The sequence below is a fragment of the Oncorhynchus kisutch genome, unplaced genomic scaffold (assembly GCF_002021735.2).
Source record: "Oncorhynchus kisutch isolate 150728-3 unplaced genomic scaffold, Okis_V2 scaffold776, whole genome shotgun sequence".
In the NCBI taxonomy this organism is placed as follows: Eukaryota; Metazoa; Chordata; class Actinopteri; order Salmoniformes; family Salmonidae; genus Oncorhynchus; species Oncorhynchus kisutch.
Window position 1 is genome coordinate 1 of NW_022262721.1, and position 20,756 is coordinate 20,756.

Below are 20,756 nucleotides of genomic sequence, written 5' to 3' on the forward strand. Positions count from 1 at the left end.
CCATCATTGTAATAAGAATTTGTTCTTAACTGATTTGCTTAGTTAAATAAGTTGAATAAAAAATAAACACACACACACCTACCTATTTGTTCTGTAGTATTGACACCAAAACGTCCTAGAAGTATTGCATCTTTCTGTTTATTCTAGTTAGTTTCTCTCTGTTGATACTGATCTTGATATGGATGAGCCAAAGATGGAGAGATGAGTTTCTGTCCTGTCAACACACACACTGATCATTGTTCACACTGTAAGTTGAGCCTGGCCCATTTGCCAGAAACACTTCCTTCTGACACACACCATTTCCCCATTGCCCTGTGTTTCATCAGGCCAAGTGGTGGCACAGTATGTATAAGGACTCATCAACCAGAGAAAGTGTTGGGTGCGAGTGAGCTTGTGACTCCAAACCATGGCTGTGGTTTGTGAGTCACACTGCTGCTGGAGTGTCCCCTCTCTAGCCAGTAGTTACCAGCCAGAACACATTCAAGACCCATTCAAACCACATCTTATTGCCTTGCTAAAGGCCTCGTAAGGATCCGCACCTTTATTGTCAATTTCTTCATGGTTACTTATAGACAACCTACAACCTTCATGCTAATTGCATTAGCCTACGTTAGCTCAACCAAGCTTAAGGGGACAGAGTCAGTAGGACATTTAAAACTACAAACTTTTGCCACAAATATAGTCTGAACTTTTAGATATGCAATTCTGCATAACATTTTTAAGCAAGATGGGTACTCAGCTAGATTGATTAGTATATAGCACAATCGTTATTCTAACTAGCGAACTTAGCTTGCAATACAGCAGCCAGAATGACAGCAAGTTTAGGCATAATAAATGCCAATTTGAAGATGATAAACACAGCCCCGACTAGCGCGGGCAGGCTAACTACCTTGCTAGTGAAGTCAATCCCGAGATCCCCGGTCTCGCCGTTGAAGAGGTCGCCGTCCTCGAGGCACTCTTCCCCGGCGTCATGATCTCCACAACCTCCTCCATCCGGAGCGAAAATGCTCGCGGGCATCAGAGCGTCTGCGAGGACTGGTATGGCATTTGGGCTTATATTCGGCTCGTGTGCAGCCAACGATGCCATTATGTCAGCTTTGCAGTAACGATTGCTATATTGTCTTCTTGCTGTCTCTTGTGTTGATTATTATGACAGCTAGCTAGCTTCAGACCACTAAACAGCTGATATATGTGCAGTTATTACACAGAACTGAGAAACAAAGCAATTGTATGATACAGGCAGAATACAAAATTATCTCGTACGTTTTGGCTATCTGCTTTCTGTGTAGCTAGCAATAAAACATATGTTTACAATCCTCCAAGTGGCAACAGAAAATTGCGGTGACGTAAATTAAAAAACATAAGGGGGTTGGTTCATAGTGTTTTTTTGCTGACACACCTTCTTATCAAAAATCTAACCAATTGCGGCGGCGAATACCCAAATAATATTCCAGAAATAAACCAATCAGAGCAAGTGAGTGCTTCACATATAATTAGAAAAAACGTCCCGCGTGGTTAAAATATCGGCGTGGTTGATATCAGCAATGCGTCAACTCATTGTATCAGGATTGGTTCCTGCTCATTCATTGAATAAAGATAAAGTCGCTTTAACGGAATGATGCAAAGAGGTGCAAAACATGCCTGACATGCCTAACGTTATTCCCAAACAAGCCATAGGTCAATTGTAACCAAGTAATAACCAGTCATCGAGGGGAAATCTGCAAACAGGGGAGACTTCCTTGTGAGATGCCAATGTGATATGTTGATGATAAAGGGGAAACAGCCAGAGCTGTGACGTAGTTAGCTTCAACCGCATTTGAGGATTCTGATGGGACATTGGTATAAACAGACCACGAGCTATGATGTAGCCTGCCAGCGAGTCAGCCAGTGTGCAATCATGGGGCAGGCACACTACCAACTGTGACACAAAGGCATAGACCTCTTGGCAGCGGCCGTAGTAACGTTAGTCTATGACACATATAGATAATGAGTGAGCGTAATGTTTACTGTTCATTTTTGTATATTTTCTACCTCACTTGCTTTGGCAATGTTAACATATGTTTCCCATGCCAATAAAGCCAACAGGGGCTAAATACAGTCCAGGGAGGTTTCATACCCAAGATAATATTTTTTCCATGGAAATTAAATACAATTTTCTCCCTACTCAAATCTACCTACTTAATATGATTTAGTAATGATCATTGCCGCTCAGTCTGACTGACTGACATGTAGGCTGGATGATGGCCTATGATGTGTATGTTGGCAACGATTTCCTTTTTAATTCGGCACATTTGTTTTTACTTTTAAACTCTACATTTTTAGGAAAGGGCTCGTTTCACGGTAAAGTCTGCACCTGTTGTATTCGGCGCGAGTGGCAAATAAAATGTGATGTGAACCTGGCATATATTGTAGGCCGATATTATGGTTTCTATTGCAAGTGTACTACCCAGTGGCAACACACGAGGGCAGTATAGATGAGGAATGGTTTATGTGGATAACGTTATTCAGATGCCATGTGCACAGTTTCCAGTAACTGGGTGTGCCCAAGCCTGAGAAATAGTGTGCTGGTGACCAACATAGATATTACGAATGATAGTGGGCAAATCCCCCAACCGACAAGGTGAAACATTTGTCGATGTGCCCATGAGCAAGGCACTTAACCGTAACTGCCCCATGGTCACTGATAATGGCAGACCCTGGCCATGACCCACTCTCCGAGGGTTTCTCAGGAAGAGAAGGATATGCAAAAAAACACATTTCCAATAACCACATGTGTAAAATACACACTAGTACATGACAAATATAAGCAGAAACCAAATGATTATAATAAAATGATGTTGTGTAAAGATCTGTTGGACTACTTTATGTGACTGGAACATTGTTCTCTATATCTAACCCAGTGTACAGTTTGCTGTAGAAGAAGTATCAGTTATGCAGCTGTTTCCTCTGTCCATCCAGCTCTGGTTTCTGTTGTAATTGAGTCTTATGACTGTCTCAAGACCAGCCCAGGGGAACTGAGTCTGTGCTACACATTGAACTCTTACACCACATTTAGCAACACACAATGTCATCTGAATTTGGCCTGATACTGTGCTGGTATGTGGGTATGTGTGCATGAAACCACAGAACCATAGAATGATAATGGAAAACTACTAATTCTCTGGAGGGTGTGTGTGTGCTACTGAATGGAGGATATGTTTTTGTAAACAGTAGCAATGCAGTCCAAAGTATATTAAATGTGGGCTATCCTGACTTCAGTAGCAATGCAGTCCAAAGTATATTAAATGTGGGCTATCCTCACTTCAATAGCAATGCAGTCCAGAGTATATTAAATGTGGGCTATCCTCACTTCCCACAGCTGTGCATCACCTCGTTATTCCCCACTAATTGTGTTCTATTACATCATCATCATGGCTCATGTAGGCTTCTCCCATGTTCCTAGAGAACAGGGACAGCTTGGCCTTGGCAGAATAACACTTCAAGAACAGCTCCTCGATTACAGATGATGAGATGCTGATCTATCGGCCTCCATCTCCAAATGCACAGAAAAGCCACATCCTGTGCCACAGCCTACTGTTGTTTGTCACTGCTTATCTTGGAGTTCCTTTGAGGTAACCACTGTGTCTTTGGTGTTACAGATAAGGATTAGATTCGACTGTATCTTAGGCTAGGTTGAGGAGTGATATTGCAATGAGGAGGAGTTGAAGACAAGGTTTCCAGTTCAGAGTATTGATTAACTAAACGCATAGCACAAAGACACTGGAGCATATTGGGGATAGTATCGAGATATGGAATAGATTTTAAGGCCGGTAGTTATGGTTGTGTGATACAAGTTGTGGTTTTTAGTCAGGTCACGCACAACAAAAGGAAATGCAAAATAATTGGGCCACCTCATAGACGGGTTGGTTATTTCTAGCAACAAAATGGACGCGTGCGTGCCCAATCATAGCCAGGAGAAGTAATTTGGGGTGGGGGTGGTGCAATTTTTGAGCCAGTATATCGGTCCGCTAATGCAGAACTAGTAAGGGCCCAGCGCACTACTTTTGTGAAAAAAACTAAATGTATTTGAGAGTTTACCAGCATTTGTATCTTGAGTCTGATAATTATCTGCACAAAACAGTTGATCTGAAAATAGTTGCTTGATGTAGTGAGCGCATACATTTTCATAATGGCCCCCTGTGGGAATCAAACCCACAACCCTGGCATTGCACGGGCCATGCTCTACCAACTGAGGCACATTATCACATCACATAATCACAAACCCCTTGATGTCTCGATGTACTCAATTACTGTATTGTGCACTTTTTTCTTCATGTTTATGGAAAGTCTACAGGTACAAACCTAGATGACCAGCCTAGGTACAATACAGTAATGTACATTTACATTAAGTGGTCTGTAAGGTTGTTAAATTAATACTGCACAAAAAGTGGTTATTTGATCAAGAAAAATATTTTATTTGATGTGAATGTTTTGTGTCTTTGCCCATAACTTTGCACCTTTTGATGTCAATGTTTGAGAACAGGGTTTAGCTCTTTCTGGAATCCATTAGAATGACAATTGCAGAGAAGAGGAAAAGACAGGGCAACAACTCTTACAATTCCAACTATTGAAACCTGCAAGATACTGTAATTATACAACTACCTTTCTTGAGCAAAGCAGAGATGCTGAAAAAAATGTTTTGCCCCCACTACAGACATCTATATCAGTCCGATAATACTAGTAAACGCCCAGTGCTGTCACACCCTGACCGTAGAGATCCTTTTATTCTCTATGTTTGTTTGGTCAGGGCGTGACTCGGGTGGGAAACTCTATGTTCTGTGTTTCTATGTTTTGGCCGGGTAGGGTTCTCAATCAGGGACAGCTGTCTATCGTTGTCTCTGATTGGGAATCATACTTAGGCAGCCTTTTTTCCTTTTGTATTTGTGGGTAGTTGTCTTTGTTAGTGGCCTGTATAGTCCTAGTAAGCTTCGCGGTTGTTCTTTGTTGTTTCTTGTTTTGTTGGTGACATTTATAATAAAGAAAACTGTACGCTCACCACACTGCACCTTTTTTTGGGGGGAAAAAAATTGATTTTTCAGGGGGTGCTGCAGCACCCTCAGCACCCCTACTTTCCATGGATATGAGTGTAAATATGGGGCAAAACAGACAAGGTTGGATTAGATTGTTGACAAGATGTAAACTATATTTAATCTCCAATGTTTATTGAAAACAAATACATTTGTACAATGAACAATTGTTGTCTCTCAAATACATTGTTACAGTTGTTAGCTAGCTAGCCATTTATTTGCCACATTAGCACAGACATGACATCAGTCAAAAAAACTCAAAACAACATAAAACTAGCCTACGATTCCCCATACGGCAATTTCTTGTCATTATCACTAGTTATCTGGCCAATCAGAAGCACAACAACTCATGGACTTCTGCCCCATTGAAGCTTGCACATCATTTATGTGACATTGTCTGTTAAATGGTCTATGTTGCCACAAACACTCAACTAATACTGAGGTAAAACAAGCTGCTTATATACCAGGAAGGGAGAGGAATGGTGATTAGCAGTGAGTTCAGAGGTAAGTTCAGTTCGCTTGAACGTTTGCTACATTGTGGAACAGTTTGCTTGATGCCTACAGTGAAAAGCATACAAGAGGAATATCCTCTGTGTGGACACGTTTTCATATTGTATTGGACTAAAATGAGAAGAACTTTGGAGTGGCCAAATACAGGCTACTGTGAAACTCACTATTCAGGTAGATTGCAATTTTGGAATTTACATTTATTTATTTTTGTATTTGTAATTTGTTTTATCATTATTGTTATTGTATATCATGGTTATTATTGTTAGCCTATTTATTCATCAAAATAAGTTATTTAAATATGCCAAATTTGGACATTTTCGTTGGCTAAATTTAGTTGGATCTGTCTTTTTAATTGTGTGATCCGTATTTAGTTTAAGATAGATTATAAGTAGGCCTGTTGTAAAATAAATAACAGTGGGTAATTGCTGTCATGTGTTGGGTATGGTAGGCACTAGTGTTTTTGGGGTAATTGCTGTCATGTGTTGGGTATGGTAGGCACTAGTGTTTTTGGGGTAATTGCTGTCATGTGTTGGGTATGGTAGGCACTAGTGTTTTTGGGGTAATTGCTGCCATGTGTTGGGTATGGTAGGCACTAGTGTTTTTGGGTAATTGCTGCCATGTGTTGGGTATGGTAGGCACTAGTGTTTTTGGGTAATTGCTGCCATGTGTTGGGTATGGTAGGCACTAGTGTTTTTGGGGTAATTGCTGTCATGTGTTGGGTATGGTAGGCACTAGTGTTTTGGGGTAATTGCTGTCATGTATTGGGTATGGTAGGCACTAGTGTTTTGGGGTAATTGCTGCCATGTGTTGGGTATGGTAGGCACTAGCGTTTTTGGGTAATTGCTGTCATGTGTTGGGTATGGTAGGCACTAGCGTTTTTGGGTAATTGCTGTCATGTGTTGGGTATGGTAGGCACTAGTGTTTTTGGGTAATTGCTGTCATGTGTTGGGTATGGTAGGCACTAGTGTTTTTGGGTAATTGCTGTCATGTGTTGGGTATGGTAGGCACTAGTGTTTTTGGGTAATTGCTGTCATGTGTTGGGTATGGTAAGCACTAGTGTTTTTGGGTAATTGCTGTCATGTGTTGGGTATGGTAGGCACTAGTGTTTTTGGGTAATTGCTGCCATGTGTTGGGTATGGTAGGCACTAGTGTTTTTGGGGTAATTGCTGTCATGTGTTGGGTATGGTAGGCACTAGTGTTTTTGGGGTAATTGCTGTCATGTGTTGGGTATGGTAGGCACTAGTGTTTTTGGGTAATTGCTGCCATGTGTTGGGTATGGTAGGCACTAGTGTTTTTGGGTAATTGCTGCCATGTGTTGGGTATGGTAGGCACTAGTGTTTTTGGGTAATTGCTGCCATGTGTTGGGTATGGTAGGCACTAGTGTTTTGGGGGTAATTGCTGTCATGTGTTGGGTATGGTAGGCACTAGTGTTTTTGGGGTAATTGCTGTCATGTGTTGGGTATGGTAGGCACTAGTGTTTTTGGGGTAATTGCTGTCATGTGTTGGGTATGGTAGGCACTAGTGTTTTGGGGGTAATTGCTGTCATGTGTTGGGTATGGTAGGCACTAGTGTTTTTGGGTAATTGCTGCCATGTGTTGGGTATGGTAGGCACTAGTGTTTTTGGGGTAATTGCTGTCATGTGTTGGGTATGGTAGGCACTAGTGTTTTGGGGTAATTGCTGTCATGTATTGGGTATGGTAGGCACTAGTGTTTTGGGGTAATTGCTGCCATGTGTTGGGTATGGTAGGCACTAGCGTTTTTGGGTAATTGCTGTCATGTGTTGGGTATGGTAGGCACTAGCGTTTTTGGGTAATTGCTGTCATGTGTTGGGTATGGTAGGCACTGGTGTTTTTGGGTAATTGCTGTCATGTGTTGGGTATGGTAGGCACTAGTGTTTTTGGGTAATTGCTGTCATGTGTTGGGTATGGTAGGCACTAGTGTTTTGGGGTAATTGCTGTCATGTGTTGGGTATGGTAGGCACTAGTGTTTTTGGGTAATTGCTGTCATGTGTTGGGTATGGTAAGCACTAGTGTTTTTGGGTAATTGCTGCCATGTGTTGGGTATGGTAGGCACTAGTGTTTTTGGGGTAACTGCTGTCATGTGTTGGGTATGGTAGGCACTAGTGTTTTTGGGTAATTGCTGCCATGTGTTGGGTATGGTAGGCACTAGTGTTTTTGGGGTAATTGCTGCCATGTGTTGGGTATGGTAGGCACTAGTGTTTTGGGGTAATTGCTGCCATGTGTTGGGTATGGTAGGCACTAGTGTTTTGGGGGTAATTGCTGCCATGTGTTGGGTATGGTAGGCACTAGTGTTTTTGGGTAATTGCTGCCATGTGTTGGGTATGGTAGGCACTAGTGTTTTTGGGGTAATTGCTGCCATGTGTTGGGTATGGTAGGCACTAGTGTTTTTGGGTAATTGCTGCCATGTGTTGGGTATGGTAGGCACTAGTGTTTTTGGGTAATTGCTGCCATGTGTTGGGTATGGTAGGCACTAGTGTTTTTGGGGTAATTGCTGTCATGTGTTGGGTATGGTAGGCACTAGTGTTTTTGGGGTAATTGCTGTCATGTGTTGGGTATGGTAGGCACTAGTGTTTTTGGGGTAATTGCTGCCATGTGTTGGGTATGGTAGGCACTAGTGTTTTTGGGGTAATTGCTGCCATGTGTTGGGTATGGTAGGCACTAGTGTTTTTGGGTAATTGCTGCCATGTGTTGGGTATGGTAGGCACTAGTGTTTTTGGGTAATTGCTGCCATGTGTTGGGTATGGTAGGCACTAGTGTTTTTGGGGTAATTGCTGTCATGTGTTGGGTATGGTAGGCACTAGTGTTTTTGGGGTAATTGCTGTCATGTGTTGGGTATGGTAGGCACTAGTGTTTTTGGGGTAATTGCTGTCATGTGTTGGGTATGGTAGGCACTAGTGTTTTGGGGGTAATTGCTGTCATGTGTTGGGTATGGTAGGCACTAGTGTTTTTGGGGTAATTGCTGTCATGTGTTGGGTATGGTAGGCACTAGTGTTTTTGGGTAATTGCTGCCATGTGTTGGGTATGGTAGGCACTAGTGTTTTTGGGTAATTGCTGCCATGTGTTGGGGATGGTAGGCACTAGTGTTTTTGGGTAATTGCTGCCATGTGTTGGGTATGGTAGGCACTAGTGTTTTGGGGGTAATTGCTGTCATGTGTTGGGTATGGTAGGCACTAGTGTTTTTGGGGTAATTGCTGTCATGTGTTGGGTATGGTAGGCACTAGTGTTTTGGGGGTAATTGCTGTCATGTGTTGGGTATGGTAGGCACTAGTGTTTTTGGGTAATTGCTGCCATGTGTTGGGTATGGTAGGCACTAGTGTTTTTGGGGTAATTGCTGTCATGTGTTGGGTATGGTAGGCACTAGTGTTTTGGGGTAATTGCTGTCATGTATTGGGTATGGTAGGCACTAGAGTTTTGGGGTAATTGCTGCCATGTGTTGGGTATGGTAGGCACTAGCGTTTTTGGGTAATTGCTGTCATGTGTTGGGTATGGTAGGCACTAGCGTTTTTGGGTAATTGCTGTCATGTGTTGGGTATGGTAGGCACTAGTGTTTTTGGGTAATTGCTGTCATGTGTTGGGTATGGTAGGCACTAGTGTTTTTGGGTAATTGCTGTCATGTGTTGGGTATGGTAGGCACTAGTGTTTTTGGGTAATTGCTGTCATGTGTTGGGTATGGTAGGCACTAGTGTTTTTGGGTAATTGCTGCCATGTGTTGGGTATGGTAGGCACTAGTGTTTTTGGGGTAATTGCTGTCATGTGTTGGGTATGGTAGGCACTAGTGTTTTTGGGTAATTGCTGCCATGTGTTGGGTATGGTAGGCACTAGTGTTTTTGGGGTAATTGCTGCCATGTGTTGGGTATGATAGGCACTAGTGTTTTTGGGTAATTGCTGCCATGTGTTGGGTATGGTAGGCACTAGTGTTTTTGGGTAATTGCTGCCATGTGTTGGGTATGGTAGGCACTAGTGTTTTTGGGGTAATTGCTGCCATGTGTTGGGTATGGTAGGCACTAGTGTTTTTGGGTAATTGCTGCCATGTGTTGGGTATGGTAGGCACTAGTGTTTTTGGGTAATTGCTGCCATGTGTTGGGTATGGTAGGCACTAGTGTTTTTGGGGTAATTGCTGTCATGTGTTGGGTATGGTAGGCACTAGTGTTTTTGGGGTAATTGCTGTCATGTGTTGGGTATGGTAGGCACTAGTGTTTTTGGGGTAATTGCTGTCATGTGTTGGGTATGGTAGGCACTAGTGTTTTTGGGGTAATTGCTGTCATGTGTTGGGTATGGTAGGCACTAGTGTTTTGGGGTAATTGCTGCAATATAGCCTGTTCAAAACATTTGTGGTGTCATGACTCTCCTGTGAGGATCTGAAGGATCAGGTTACAGTGGATCAGCTCTACAGCTCCCTCTCTCTCCTACAGAGGTGGAGGGGGCCGCTTTATGACGGTCGTAAAATACTATGCTTCTGGGCTCTGTAGTATCGAGATTGGAATGTCTGTGGAACACAGAGAGACACTTGGTCATCAAAAGGTTGAATAATTCAACAGTATTTCTGTATTCCAAGCAGTTGGAGTGGTCCGTGGACACTTAAGGACAGTCATGTCTAGTTTGTTTCATTTGGTGACCTCATGAAGGACAGGAGACACATATTGTTTTTCATAGTAACTTAGGATCAGTCAGTGGCCACACCCCCATGAGCACAGACATTACATGGCGTCATGGAACGCCCCCTTTTCTACTAAGTATAAAACCCACTTCCGACAAAATTTACATTAGACCAGAAATCATGGAGCTGCGCTACATGTTGAAGTGGTTGGCAACTTTACCAAAGGACAAGGCCAGAGAACGTGGAGATCATCCCCATGCTGAAATGGTTATTAAGAAATCTACAAACTAAAGACCAATTATTCAGGCTGCAGCTGTTTAAATTCTTTAGTCTGGTAAACACAACCGGTCGAACGACCAAATGGTACTCTGACATATCCATTATAACAAACTACAACTACGAAAGACTTTGATCTCTGGTGGACCATCCAGAGACTTTCTGTCGATTGACTATCCAGCAGACAGACCGCCATTCGCAGAAAGGGACAACAAAGGCATACACTCATAAATATGTGAATTGCAATATATTTTCAAATGAGCGGTTGTTCATGTTCAAAGTATAAGCATTCCCATGAGAGTAGTGTAGTCGACGTAGGTCCACTCTGAGTTTCCCGCTCTTGAGCTGGCCCCACCCCTTTCCTTTGTCTACCAAGCCATCATATCGGCATAGCCCACTAGGGACTTTTCAGTGTATCATGTCAGTGTATATCAAACCATGTATAACTATTGTGTGTGTTTATGTATTTCTGTGATTGATTAGTTAGTTAGTAAATAAGTAATTAAACCAATTTGTATATCGCTGATTCATGATTTCAGATGCTAGGGTTTGTGCAGATATCCAAGGGTTTGCGGCATTCAGGAATGAGACTGATGAGGTAATAATACATTAATAGAAGACTGTAATTGATAAGATAATAAAATATCTGTAGAGTTATATTTGGGAAATTGCAACTCTATAAACAACATTTTCCCGAGGTGCCCCGACTTCCTAGTTAATTACTTGATTTGATAATATAACAGTCTTCACATTTAACGATAGCAAACGTTACGACAGTGGCTAAAACCAGTTTGCAAGTGTTCTGTTTCATTCTGTTGAGACATTTTCTTTGGCCAATTGAAGTTCTAACTGTGGTTCTGTGTTAGCGACAACATAACAGCGGACTCAGATTTTCCCTAGAAACAATGGCCTGACTTAGTTTTGATATTACCTTAATAAGTTTAGAATCATTTCTGAAGGTTTGGTGTGGCTATAATGAAGCTTTCGCTACTACAGGCCTATGATATGAAGGCAGTGAGAACCTGGGCTCTGACATTTGAACTTCAGGTCAGGAAGACGTTTAAGGCCTACCAGAGTTACTCCGATAATCTAACATGAACGAAGTAGCCTCCTTCTGTAGGTCTTTATCTGTATATTAGACGCAGTTGCTGTCGGACATAAATACATGCATGTTGGTGTTGCAGCCGCTGGCATCTCTTTCTCTCTCTCTATCTCTATCTCTCTATCTCTATCTCTCTCTATCTCTCTCTCTCTCTATCTTTCTCTCTATCTCTATCTCTCTCTATCTCTATCTCTCTCTCTCTCTCTCTATCTCTCGGGGCGAGTCCTAAGCTTCTCTTCCTTTATATATATTTTATGTTATTATGTTTTTGTAATATCATACAGTGGACATCTAAGCCTATAGGCCTTTGCATGCAATGCCCTGATGTATTTAGTGGTCAAAACTCTGACAGCTGAACCATGAGATGGACAATTATTGTTTTAAGAAAGTAAAAAATAAAACAAAAAATAGTCCATAAAACCCCGGCACATACCCTGGCAAATATGTTCTGTAAGGCAGGCCGACACTGGAATAAGTTGCTGAATGATACTATGAGGGCTTTGCAAAGGGGCTTTGTTGCATTATTTGTGTGACAAAAACAAATTTCCCAGATTTTTAACATGTTCCCATGATTTTAAAATAAAGGTTCTGTTCTGGAACAGTATAGATCACGTTAGTTTGCGGTTCTGTTTCTGTTCCTCAAAAAAAAAATGCGTTATCGGTTCTGTTCCCTGAACCGGTTCCAACCGCTGGTTTGTACTGAACATCACGTTTCCCCAAAACGTTCTTGTAAGTTCTTGAACAGACTTTGAGGTATGTTTGCTCCCGTTTGGTGGGTGTGGCGAATTGTGGCTTGAAAATTGACAGCGTTCCCCAACCCCCAACCAAACCCCTCCCCATTTTTCAACTGGTCGTTCAGTACAGCACCGTTTCCGTTCAATTGAACATTCCAGAACGTAAAAACGTACTGAACACAGCCCATACTTTCTGATAACTGTGGACTCACGGTGACATTGTCAAAATGATATATATATGATCATTGTGTGTTGAGTAGGGAATATGAGTATTATTTGATTAGATTTTTATTACGTGTGTTCTGGGTTGATTATTTGTGTGTGCCCACGTGCATGAGGTCAGTGTGTATGCAAGAGAGAGAGTCTTGTTGATTATTTATATGAGTGATGTGTAAACAGAGCCCATTGCTGAGATACGGCCTAATTAATCAGTCTAGTGCTCAGTCCACCTATATTCACATAAACAAACCAATGGTCCCACCTCTCTCTCCCTGCGTCCTACACACACGCCAGAGCATTCTCACACACACCTCACAGATGCCCCACCACCGCTGGCCAAAGTCACAGATAGACCACTTAACCCCAACAAGCTAGTCCGGGAAATGTACTCTGTGTTGGGGAAATATCATGCCACCCTTTGACTAATAATAAGCATTTCTGCTTTATAGCTGATCTTAAAATGTGGTCCTGGGAAAGAGAGGCAGAGGCAGAGGCAGTCATAAGAGTCCGTTTCTTCTTTGATGGGGGCCTGCTTCCAAAATTCACTACTGTAAGACGATGTCAGCTTGTGACTACACTTTTTTCTTCCATATCGTCCTACATAAAACTTGATCAATGATTTAAAACCAATTTTCAACTAAAAGCTACAATTTAATTTCCCCTAGTCAAAAGCTACAAAAGTTTGTCTGGCACCAAATATTTTGCTGTCTCCCAGGCAACAAGAAAGTGATTTCTACTTGTGTGTCTGGTCTTGTGGTCATCTACATCCTTTCCTCTGACTCACCCAAATATATTGTTATTATAAATAGATCATAAATAAACTTTCATTAATTATCTTCTCACTCTCAATCACCTTCAACTATGGACGTTTTATTTTCGTCCTCTCTTGCGTGCTAAATAGTTTATATCGCTTTTTAAAACGTATCTGTGATTGGTCCGTTTTTTGAGCGACTATAATCCTATTGGTTTATCATAGCGTCACTCACATTTGGCTAGTGCACTTGACCATATAAGCTCGCCTGCTTGGTTCTACTGCAGTCTGAAGCCAGCTAAACATTCTTCAGCTGTGAACATTTGCGGTTTGTGCTGTCAAGATGAGTGTAAGTACAACATTTTATTTTACTGGTTTACAATGTCTGATATGTTAGTTCATTTGATTGCTATCTGAAAAGTAGCCTAAATGCAGTGCAAGTTCATAACGGTTCATGTTGGCGCTTTTAAACAGCTGTTGGGAAAATAATTATCCGATTTTAATAGCCTATGTTCTGTAGCCCAATGTAATAGAGCAATGTCCTCTCTAACAATGCCCTTTTCTAGTCAACCTTGTTGTCGATGCGTCTAAGAAGACTAATCAGACTTCTGGCATGGTAGATGGTAGACTGTCTTGTTCAGGCTAGGTTTTATGACCTCTGCAGTGACTACAGATGAGAAGGGTGTCTCATTGCAATATCATTTAGTTCTATCATTTGCAAAAGTTAATTTTATTCTCTCAATGAATGATTTAAACTTATTGAAACTACTACTGATAACAGGTTGTGGACATAGGACCTGGTGGGGCAGGCATGTAGAAGACAGACAGACAGCAGTGATATGTTTGTTTTGGGGATTAATAAGATCCATGTGTCTTCTAAATAGTTCCTTATACTCTTAATACCTTCCATGTGATCTTTATATATGATGATCTAATCTGTATGTACTGGTAGGGTTTGAATGGGTTGAACTATTGGGGTGCTTGGTACACCCTTAACAAATCAGGGAACCCATAAGCATATAAGTATAGGCTATCAATGTCTGCACCCCCAGCAGTGTTGATAAAATCGACTTTGGTCCGGACCACTATTTTTAGGGTGTTTAATTTGAACCCATATGTATTTAGTTGTGTGGGTACAGTTGGCTGGGTGGGAGTTATATGGGTACGGTACAGTTGGCTGGGTGGGAGTTATATGGGTACGGTACAGTTGGCTGGGTGGGAGTTATATGGGTACAGTACAGTTGGCTGGGTGGGAGTTATATGGGTACAGTACAGTTGGCTGGGTGGGAGTTATATGGGTACAGTACAGTTGGCTGGGTGGGAGTTATATGGGTACAGTACAGTTGGCTGGGTGGGAGTTATATGGGTACAGTACAGTTGGCTGGGTGGGAGTTATATGGGTACAGTACAGTTGGCTGGGTGGGAGTTATATGGGTACAGTAGTCAGTGTGGGATAGACTGCCTCTGATCAGAGTATGATCATGAACAGCATCACTGTGGGTTCAACCTGGGCCACACCCTACTGTTCCTGGACATTACAATCCACATTTAGCCAATAATATTACTTACTCCCTCACTTTTAACAGGAACTCAATGTGCAGCACAGTGTCTTGGATGTGACTAACAATGACTCTCCTTGGTCTTGTTATACAGTTAACTGTGTGTGCGTGAACACTCTCTGAGGTCTCTGGCTGTGTATAATAGTAAAGGCTTTGTTTCACCGTGGCTGTTTTGTGGTTACCATGGTAATCATAGATTTGTTGAGCGCAACAGGGTTAATTCTATTCAGATCTAAATGAATTCAAGTTATCGTAAACAGAAGTCAGAATAGATCGAGTAGCAGAGTGATGTTATATCCAGTGAGCCAGTATGATCTTCCCCAAGCGGAGCTATAGGATATACCTACAGTAAACATCAGGTTAACAAGGGTTAGATTGGCTGTCATGTCCTGAGCTCAGTTGGTAGAGCATTGTGCTTGCAACTCCAATGTTGTTGGTTCGATTCCCACAGGGGACCAGTGTGAAAAATGTGTGCAGTTGCTCTGGATAAGAGCGTCTGCTATTTAATGACTATAATGTAAATGTCAGTCAGGTAAGCTTGATAGTAAGTAACGTATACAGCCAGGAGTTATCATGTGGATTTCCAAACTATGTATATCCACTCTACCCATTCTATTTCTGCATTGCCTGCAGCTGCAGCCCCAGCTGTCCTGTGTCTCTCAAACAGTGTGGGGAGGTATGTCTCACACTGGGATGGGAACTGCAGTCTGAAGTAGCACTGGGCTGCATGTAGCCAAGTCCAGCTAGCGCCATAGATTTTGCACACAGTTTACATTAAAGAGGGAGGACTAACACGGAAAGAATGAAACACTTCACTATCGCCCCCTCTCTCTTTCCTCCCCTCTCTCCCACTCTCTCCCACTCTCTCTCTCTCTCTCTTTCCTCCCCTCTCTCCCTCTCTCTCTCTCTCTTTCCTCCCCTCTCTCTCTCCCACTCTCTGAACTTTATACCACTTTCCCTATTTCTCATTTTTGTAACTTTTCTTTCTCTGTCGGTCTCTTCCACCCTCTACCCCTCCCTTTCTGCTCCTCTCTCTTTATTTCTCTCTCCTCTACTTTCTCTCTCCTCTCTACTTTCTCTCTCCTCTCTACTTTCTCTCTCCTCTCTATTTCTCTCTCCTCTCTTTATTTCTCTCTCCTCTCTTTATTTCTCTCTCCTCTCTTTATTTCTCTCTCCTCTACATTCTCTCTTATTTCTCTCCTCTACATCCTCTCTCTCTTTATTTCTCTCTCCTCTACATTCTCTCTCATTTCTCTCTCCTCTACATTCAATCCCTTTCTCTCTTGTCAGAATGTAGTCTTCTAGTCTGTGCCACACTAATAGAGCTCTAATGTTATATTATCCTGTTGTATTTCTGGATTGGATGTCAATGGGTTTGTGTCTGGCTCTGGACTGTTAAAGGCCTAATACTGTGTCCTACTGTGTATGTCTTGTAAGCAATGATTTGGCACTTACTGTACGTTCAAAGTTACACGGAAAGCCTTAAGTACACACTCCTATCCCCCAGTGACTTACAAGAAGTGCATTCAAGTAAGAAAGCTAAAACACATGTTCAGGGGTAAGGTGTGACAGTTGTTCTTGTCCAATGCCCACTGTTATGCTGACAGAAACAAAACCAAAGTACAAATGTTGATGTCATTTCCCTTTGAGGTTCCTGTTTGATTAGCTGCTGTTGTCCAGGGTTATACAGTATATTATCGACCTGGTCTCTAGCTCAACTGGTTAACTATGTCTTCTGTCAGAGAAGGAACAGGGAGTTGTCAAGTGACAGAAATGGGTAACATTTACTACACACCACAGCCAATAGATGTCATATGGAAAGAAGGGCAACAATAAGAGGTCTTTATGCAGCTCATTAACAGGACTGTATATGTGCAGACAAACATCATCTAAACACCATTTCCCCTGCCACATGTACAGATCACTCAGTACTTTGATCCTGTGCCGTGCCCGACCTCCATCGGTCCCATTTTGGCTGCACACCATAATATGGACCCTGCGGAAAATGTGACTTCACTTAAGCCTTACTGAGTGTAACCCAGCCTTCCTTCCCCCATCATTTATGGACAGATTTAGCCTCCCCCTCCAAATTCCAATTCACTGCATGGAAAATGGGAACGCTGTCCAGGACTGGGATTTATAAAAAATCTTTGGGCCGTTCCATAGATGGAAAAGCTTTAATTAGAGACAGATGTTGTATTTGTTAGACTGATGGATCTAGGATAAAAGTACAGGAAAGGGTTTAGCAAAGTGTAGCCAAACTCTACAGCTCTCTACACCAGAGCCACGTCCATCTACATTATACCCACTGAACACACACTGGTTGAATCAACATTGTTCCACATCATTTTAATGTGGATTATACATTGAATTGCCATCTGGGTACTTACTATAACAATGGTTTGATAGAACCATCTTTGTTTCAGAAGTTATAGGCCATAACTTATGGCCAATTAACTATCAGCTAATTGTACCTTTTAATGTTTTTCAATTGACGTATTTCTCTCTCTCGGTCTCTCCCTTCTCTCTCTCCCTACAGGGTGTTGTGGTAAAGAACATGTCCTTCAAGGTGGGCCAGACCCTGACCATCACAGGGATCCCTAACTCTGAGGCAACACAGTGAGTAGCTAACCCCTCTGCAGACACAATTCATTGTCACTCCACTTCTCAGTCAGCAGCCTAGAGACCTCCTAGAGAAACTAGTCACTGTATCACGAGAATGATCCGTTCATATTCACAACATATATTATCAAACTACAATGAAAAGTTGATTATAGCTATAATCTGTTTCTGTGTAATTATCAATCCAGACCCTCTTGTCCTGTAGGTTAAAGGAGGTTCCTTATCCCTTCTGTCTGTGTGCTCTCCTCTTCCTTTCCTGTAGTTTTGTCATCAACGTGGGCAACAGCGAGGATGACCTCGCCTTGCACATGAACCCTCGCTTCGACGCCCACGGAGACACCCGGGCCGTGGTGTGTAATTCCTACCATGGAGGCAAGTGGTGTGAGGAGCACAGAGAGGGAGGATTCCCCTTCAACCAGGGAGAGGAGTTTAAGGTGAGAAATGACACTGTGTGTGAGTGGGTGTGTGTGTGTGTTTCCAATTTAACCCATGCTGATGTAAATGTCCTCCTCTTCCCATATGTATAAGGGAGTTCTACTAGGGACCTCTGGTGGTAATAACTTGCAATCACTGCATCCCAAATACCTAAGCACCTCTTTGGATAAAAATTTGTAATTACTTCTCTGTCTCAGATAAATATCACCTTCACCAAGGAGCAGTTCCTAGTTTCTTTTCCCGACGGCTCTGATATCCACTTCCCCAATCGCCAAGGAGACGAGAAGTATAAATACATGCACTTTGAGGGTGACGTCAGGATCCAGGGCGTCGAGATCAAGTAGACCAGTCAGAGTGGAGAATAATCTTCCATTAGGCACTCAATTGGATCTTTAGCTTTCTTGTCTGGCTACTCATTGGCTTTCCAGAGGTCCACACACAAGCCTTATTCTCAGTTTTTTTACTCACTCACCATAGTTTTAATGCTGCCATTTCTAACCAATGGATGGAGCCACTAACAGTGAAACCTGCATGTAAAATAGACATTTTACAATAGCAGCACATTACGAGCTTGGAAGTGTTTAAATGGTTTTATTGAAGATAAATGTGTCTTTCATTCATGTGGAACAATCATTCCAGATCATTCCAGAAGTGAGTTAAGAAAAGTGCAAAGTATTTGTTCATTAAAATGATCTTTTTATGAACCATTTCAGATTGTTTCTTCCTTTGTGAAAATGTGTGATTTTTAATCAGCAGGTTTTCTTTTTGTAAATGTCTGTGTAGCTATCAATGTTAGAGATCGTTTCTGCATAATAGCACTTTGGATAGGCTAGTATTCTTCAGTGACTTTATTACATGCCTTACAAGATGTCAGGCTACAGATTCATTCATGCAGCCTAATTACTAATGAATTAAATCAGCGATGCAACTCCTGTGCAGCTACAGTTGAAGTGGGAAGTTTACATACACCTGAGCCAAATACATTTAAACTCAGTTTTTCACAATTCCAGAAATGTAATCCTTGTAAAAAAAATCCCTGTCTTAGGTCAGTTAGAATCACCACTTTATTTTAAGAATGTGAAATGTCAGAGAATTTTCTCCTGCAGGAGGGACTGGTGCATTTCACAAAATAGATGGCATCATGAGGCCGGGAAAATTATGTGGATATACTGAAGCAACATCAAGACATCAGTCAGGAAGTTAAAGCTTGGTTGTAAATGGGTCTTCAAAATGGACAATGACCCCAAGCATACTTCCAAAGTGGTGGCAAAATGGCTTAAGGACAACAAAGTCAATGTATTGGAGTGGCCATCACAAAGCCCTGACCTCAATCCCATAGAATATTTGCTGGCAGAACTGAAAAAGTGTGTGTGAGCAAGGAGGCCTACAAAACCTGACTCAGTTACACCAGCTCTGTCAGGAGGAATGGGACAAAATTCACCCAACGTATTGTGGAAGGCTACCCAAAACGTTTGACCCAAGTTAAACAGTTTAAAGGCAATGCTACCAAATACTAATTGAGTGTGTAAACTTCTGACCCACTGGGAATGTGATGAAAGAAATAAAAGCTAACATAAATCCTTCTCTCTACTATTATTCTGACGTTTCACATTCTTAAAATAAAGTGGTGATCCTAACTGACCTAAGACAGGGAACTTTTACTAGGATTAAATGTCAGGAATTGTGAAAAACTGAGTTTAAATGTATTTGGCTAAGGCGTATGTAAACGTCTGACTTCAACTGTAGATACTTTAGTACCTGTTTCCTCCATTATCGTCACAAGATCCGTTGCCGTTTTCTGGGATTGATTTGCACTTTTTGCACCAAAGTTCGTTCATCTCTAGGAGACATAACGCGTCTCCTTCCTGAGCGGTATGACGGCTGTGTGGTGTTTATACTTGTGTACTATTGTTTGTACAGATGAACGTGGTACCTTGAGGCGTTTGAAAATTGCTCCCAAGGATGAACCAGACTTGTGGAGGTCTACAATTATTTTTCTGAGGTCTTGACTGATTTCTTTTGATTTTCCCATGATGTCAAGCAAAGAGGCACTGAGTTTGAAGGTAGGCCTTGAAATACATCCACAGGTACACCTCCAATTGACTCAAATTATGTCAATTAGCCTATCAGAATATTCTAAAGCCAAGACATTTCTGGAATTTTCCAAGCTGTTTAAAGGCACAGTCAACTTATGGAAATGTAAACTTCTGACCCATGGAATTGTGATACAGTAAATTATAAGTGAAATAATCTGTCTGTAAACAATTGTTGGAAATATTACTTGTGTCATGCACAAAGTAGATGTCCTAACCAACTTGCCAAAACTATAGTTTGTTTAACAATAAATTTGTGGAGTGGTTGAAAAACAAGTTTTAATGACTCAAACCTAAGTGTATGTAAACTTCCGACTTCAACTGTATATAGTAATTTGTAACTAATTGTCAAACCCATCCTGGTCCTCAATACACATTTACTGGTTAAACAGCCAGCTGTATATGATTATGATACTGAGAATAACCATGTTTTAGCATTGCAGCATTACCTTTCTATGCTAGTTAATTAAACCACATGGTAGATGAATTATTATTAGGTGTTGAGTCATGTCACATTTAATGCATGTATGTAAATACAGTAAGATATGTGAAAGAAATCCACTGCAAATAGCACTGTTCAATAGAAAAATGTACATTAATCAAATGAGTTCACTTGTATTTGATTGGTCGAGCAGTGGTGAGTGAATTGGCTCATGATCCAATCACAGTTCGTGTCAATAAAGTTGGAAAATCGCAACACTTAGAGTGAAAACACTGCCTGTACCAATCATTGTGTTTGATCTGCAGTTTCGAAAGATTTCTACTGAAATGC

General features: G+C 41.6%; 1 protein-coding gene across 1 annotated transcript; it reads left to right on the top strand.

The window, feature by feature from the left end:
* The first annotated feature begins 13,500 nt into the window (after window positions 1-13,500).
* On the top strand, window positions 13,501-18,600 carry LOC116361913 (beta-galactoside-binding lectin). The gene is made up of 4 exons (XM_031816314.1): window positions 13,501-13,624; window positions 17,374-17,453; window positions 17,719-17,890; window positions 18,089-18,600. Exons 1-4 carry the CDS (start codon window positions 13,619-13,621, stop codon window positions 18,233-18,235), a joined length of 405 nt encoding a protein of 134 aa, XP_031672174.1. The 5' UTR covers window positions 13,501-13,618; the 3' UTR covers window positions 18,236-18,600.
* The last annotated feature ends 2,156 nt before the right edge of the window (window positions 18,601-20,756 follow it).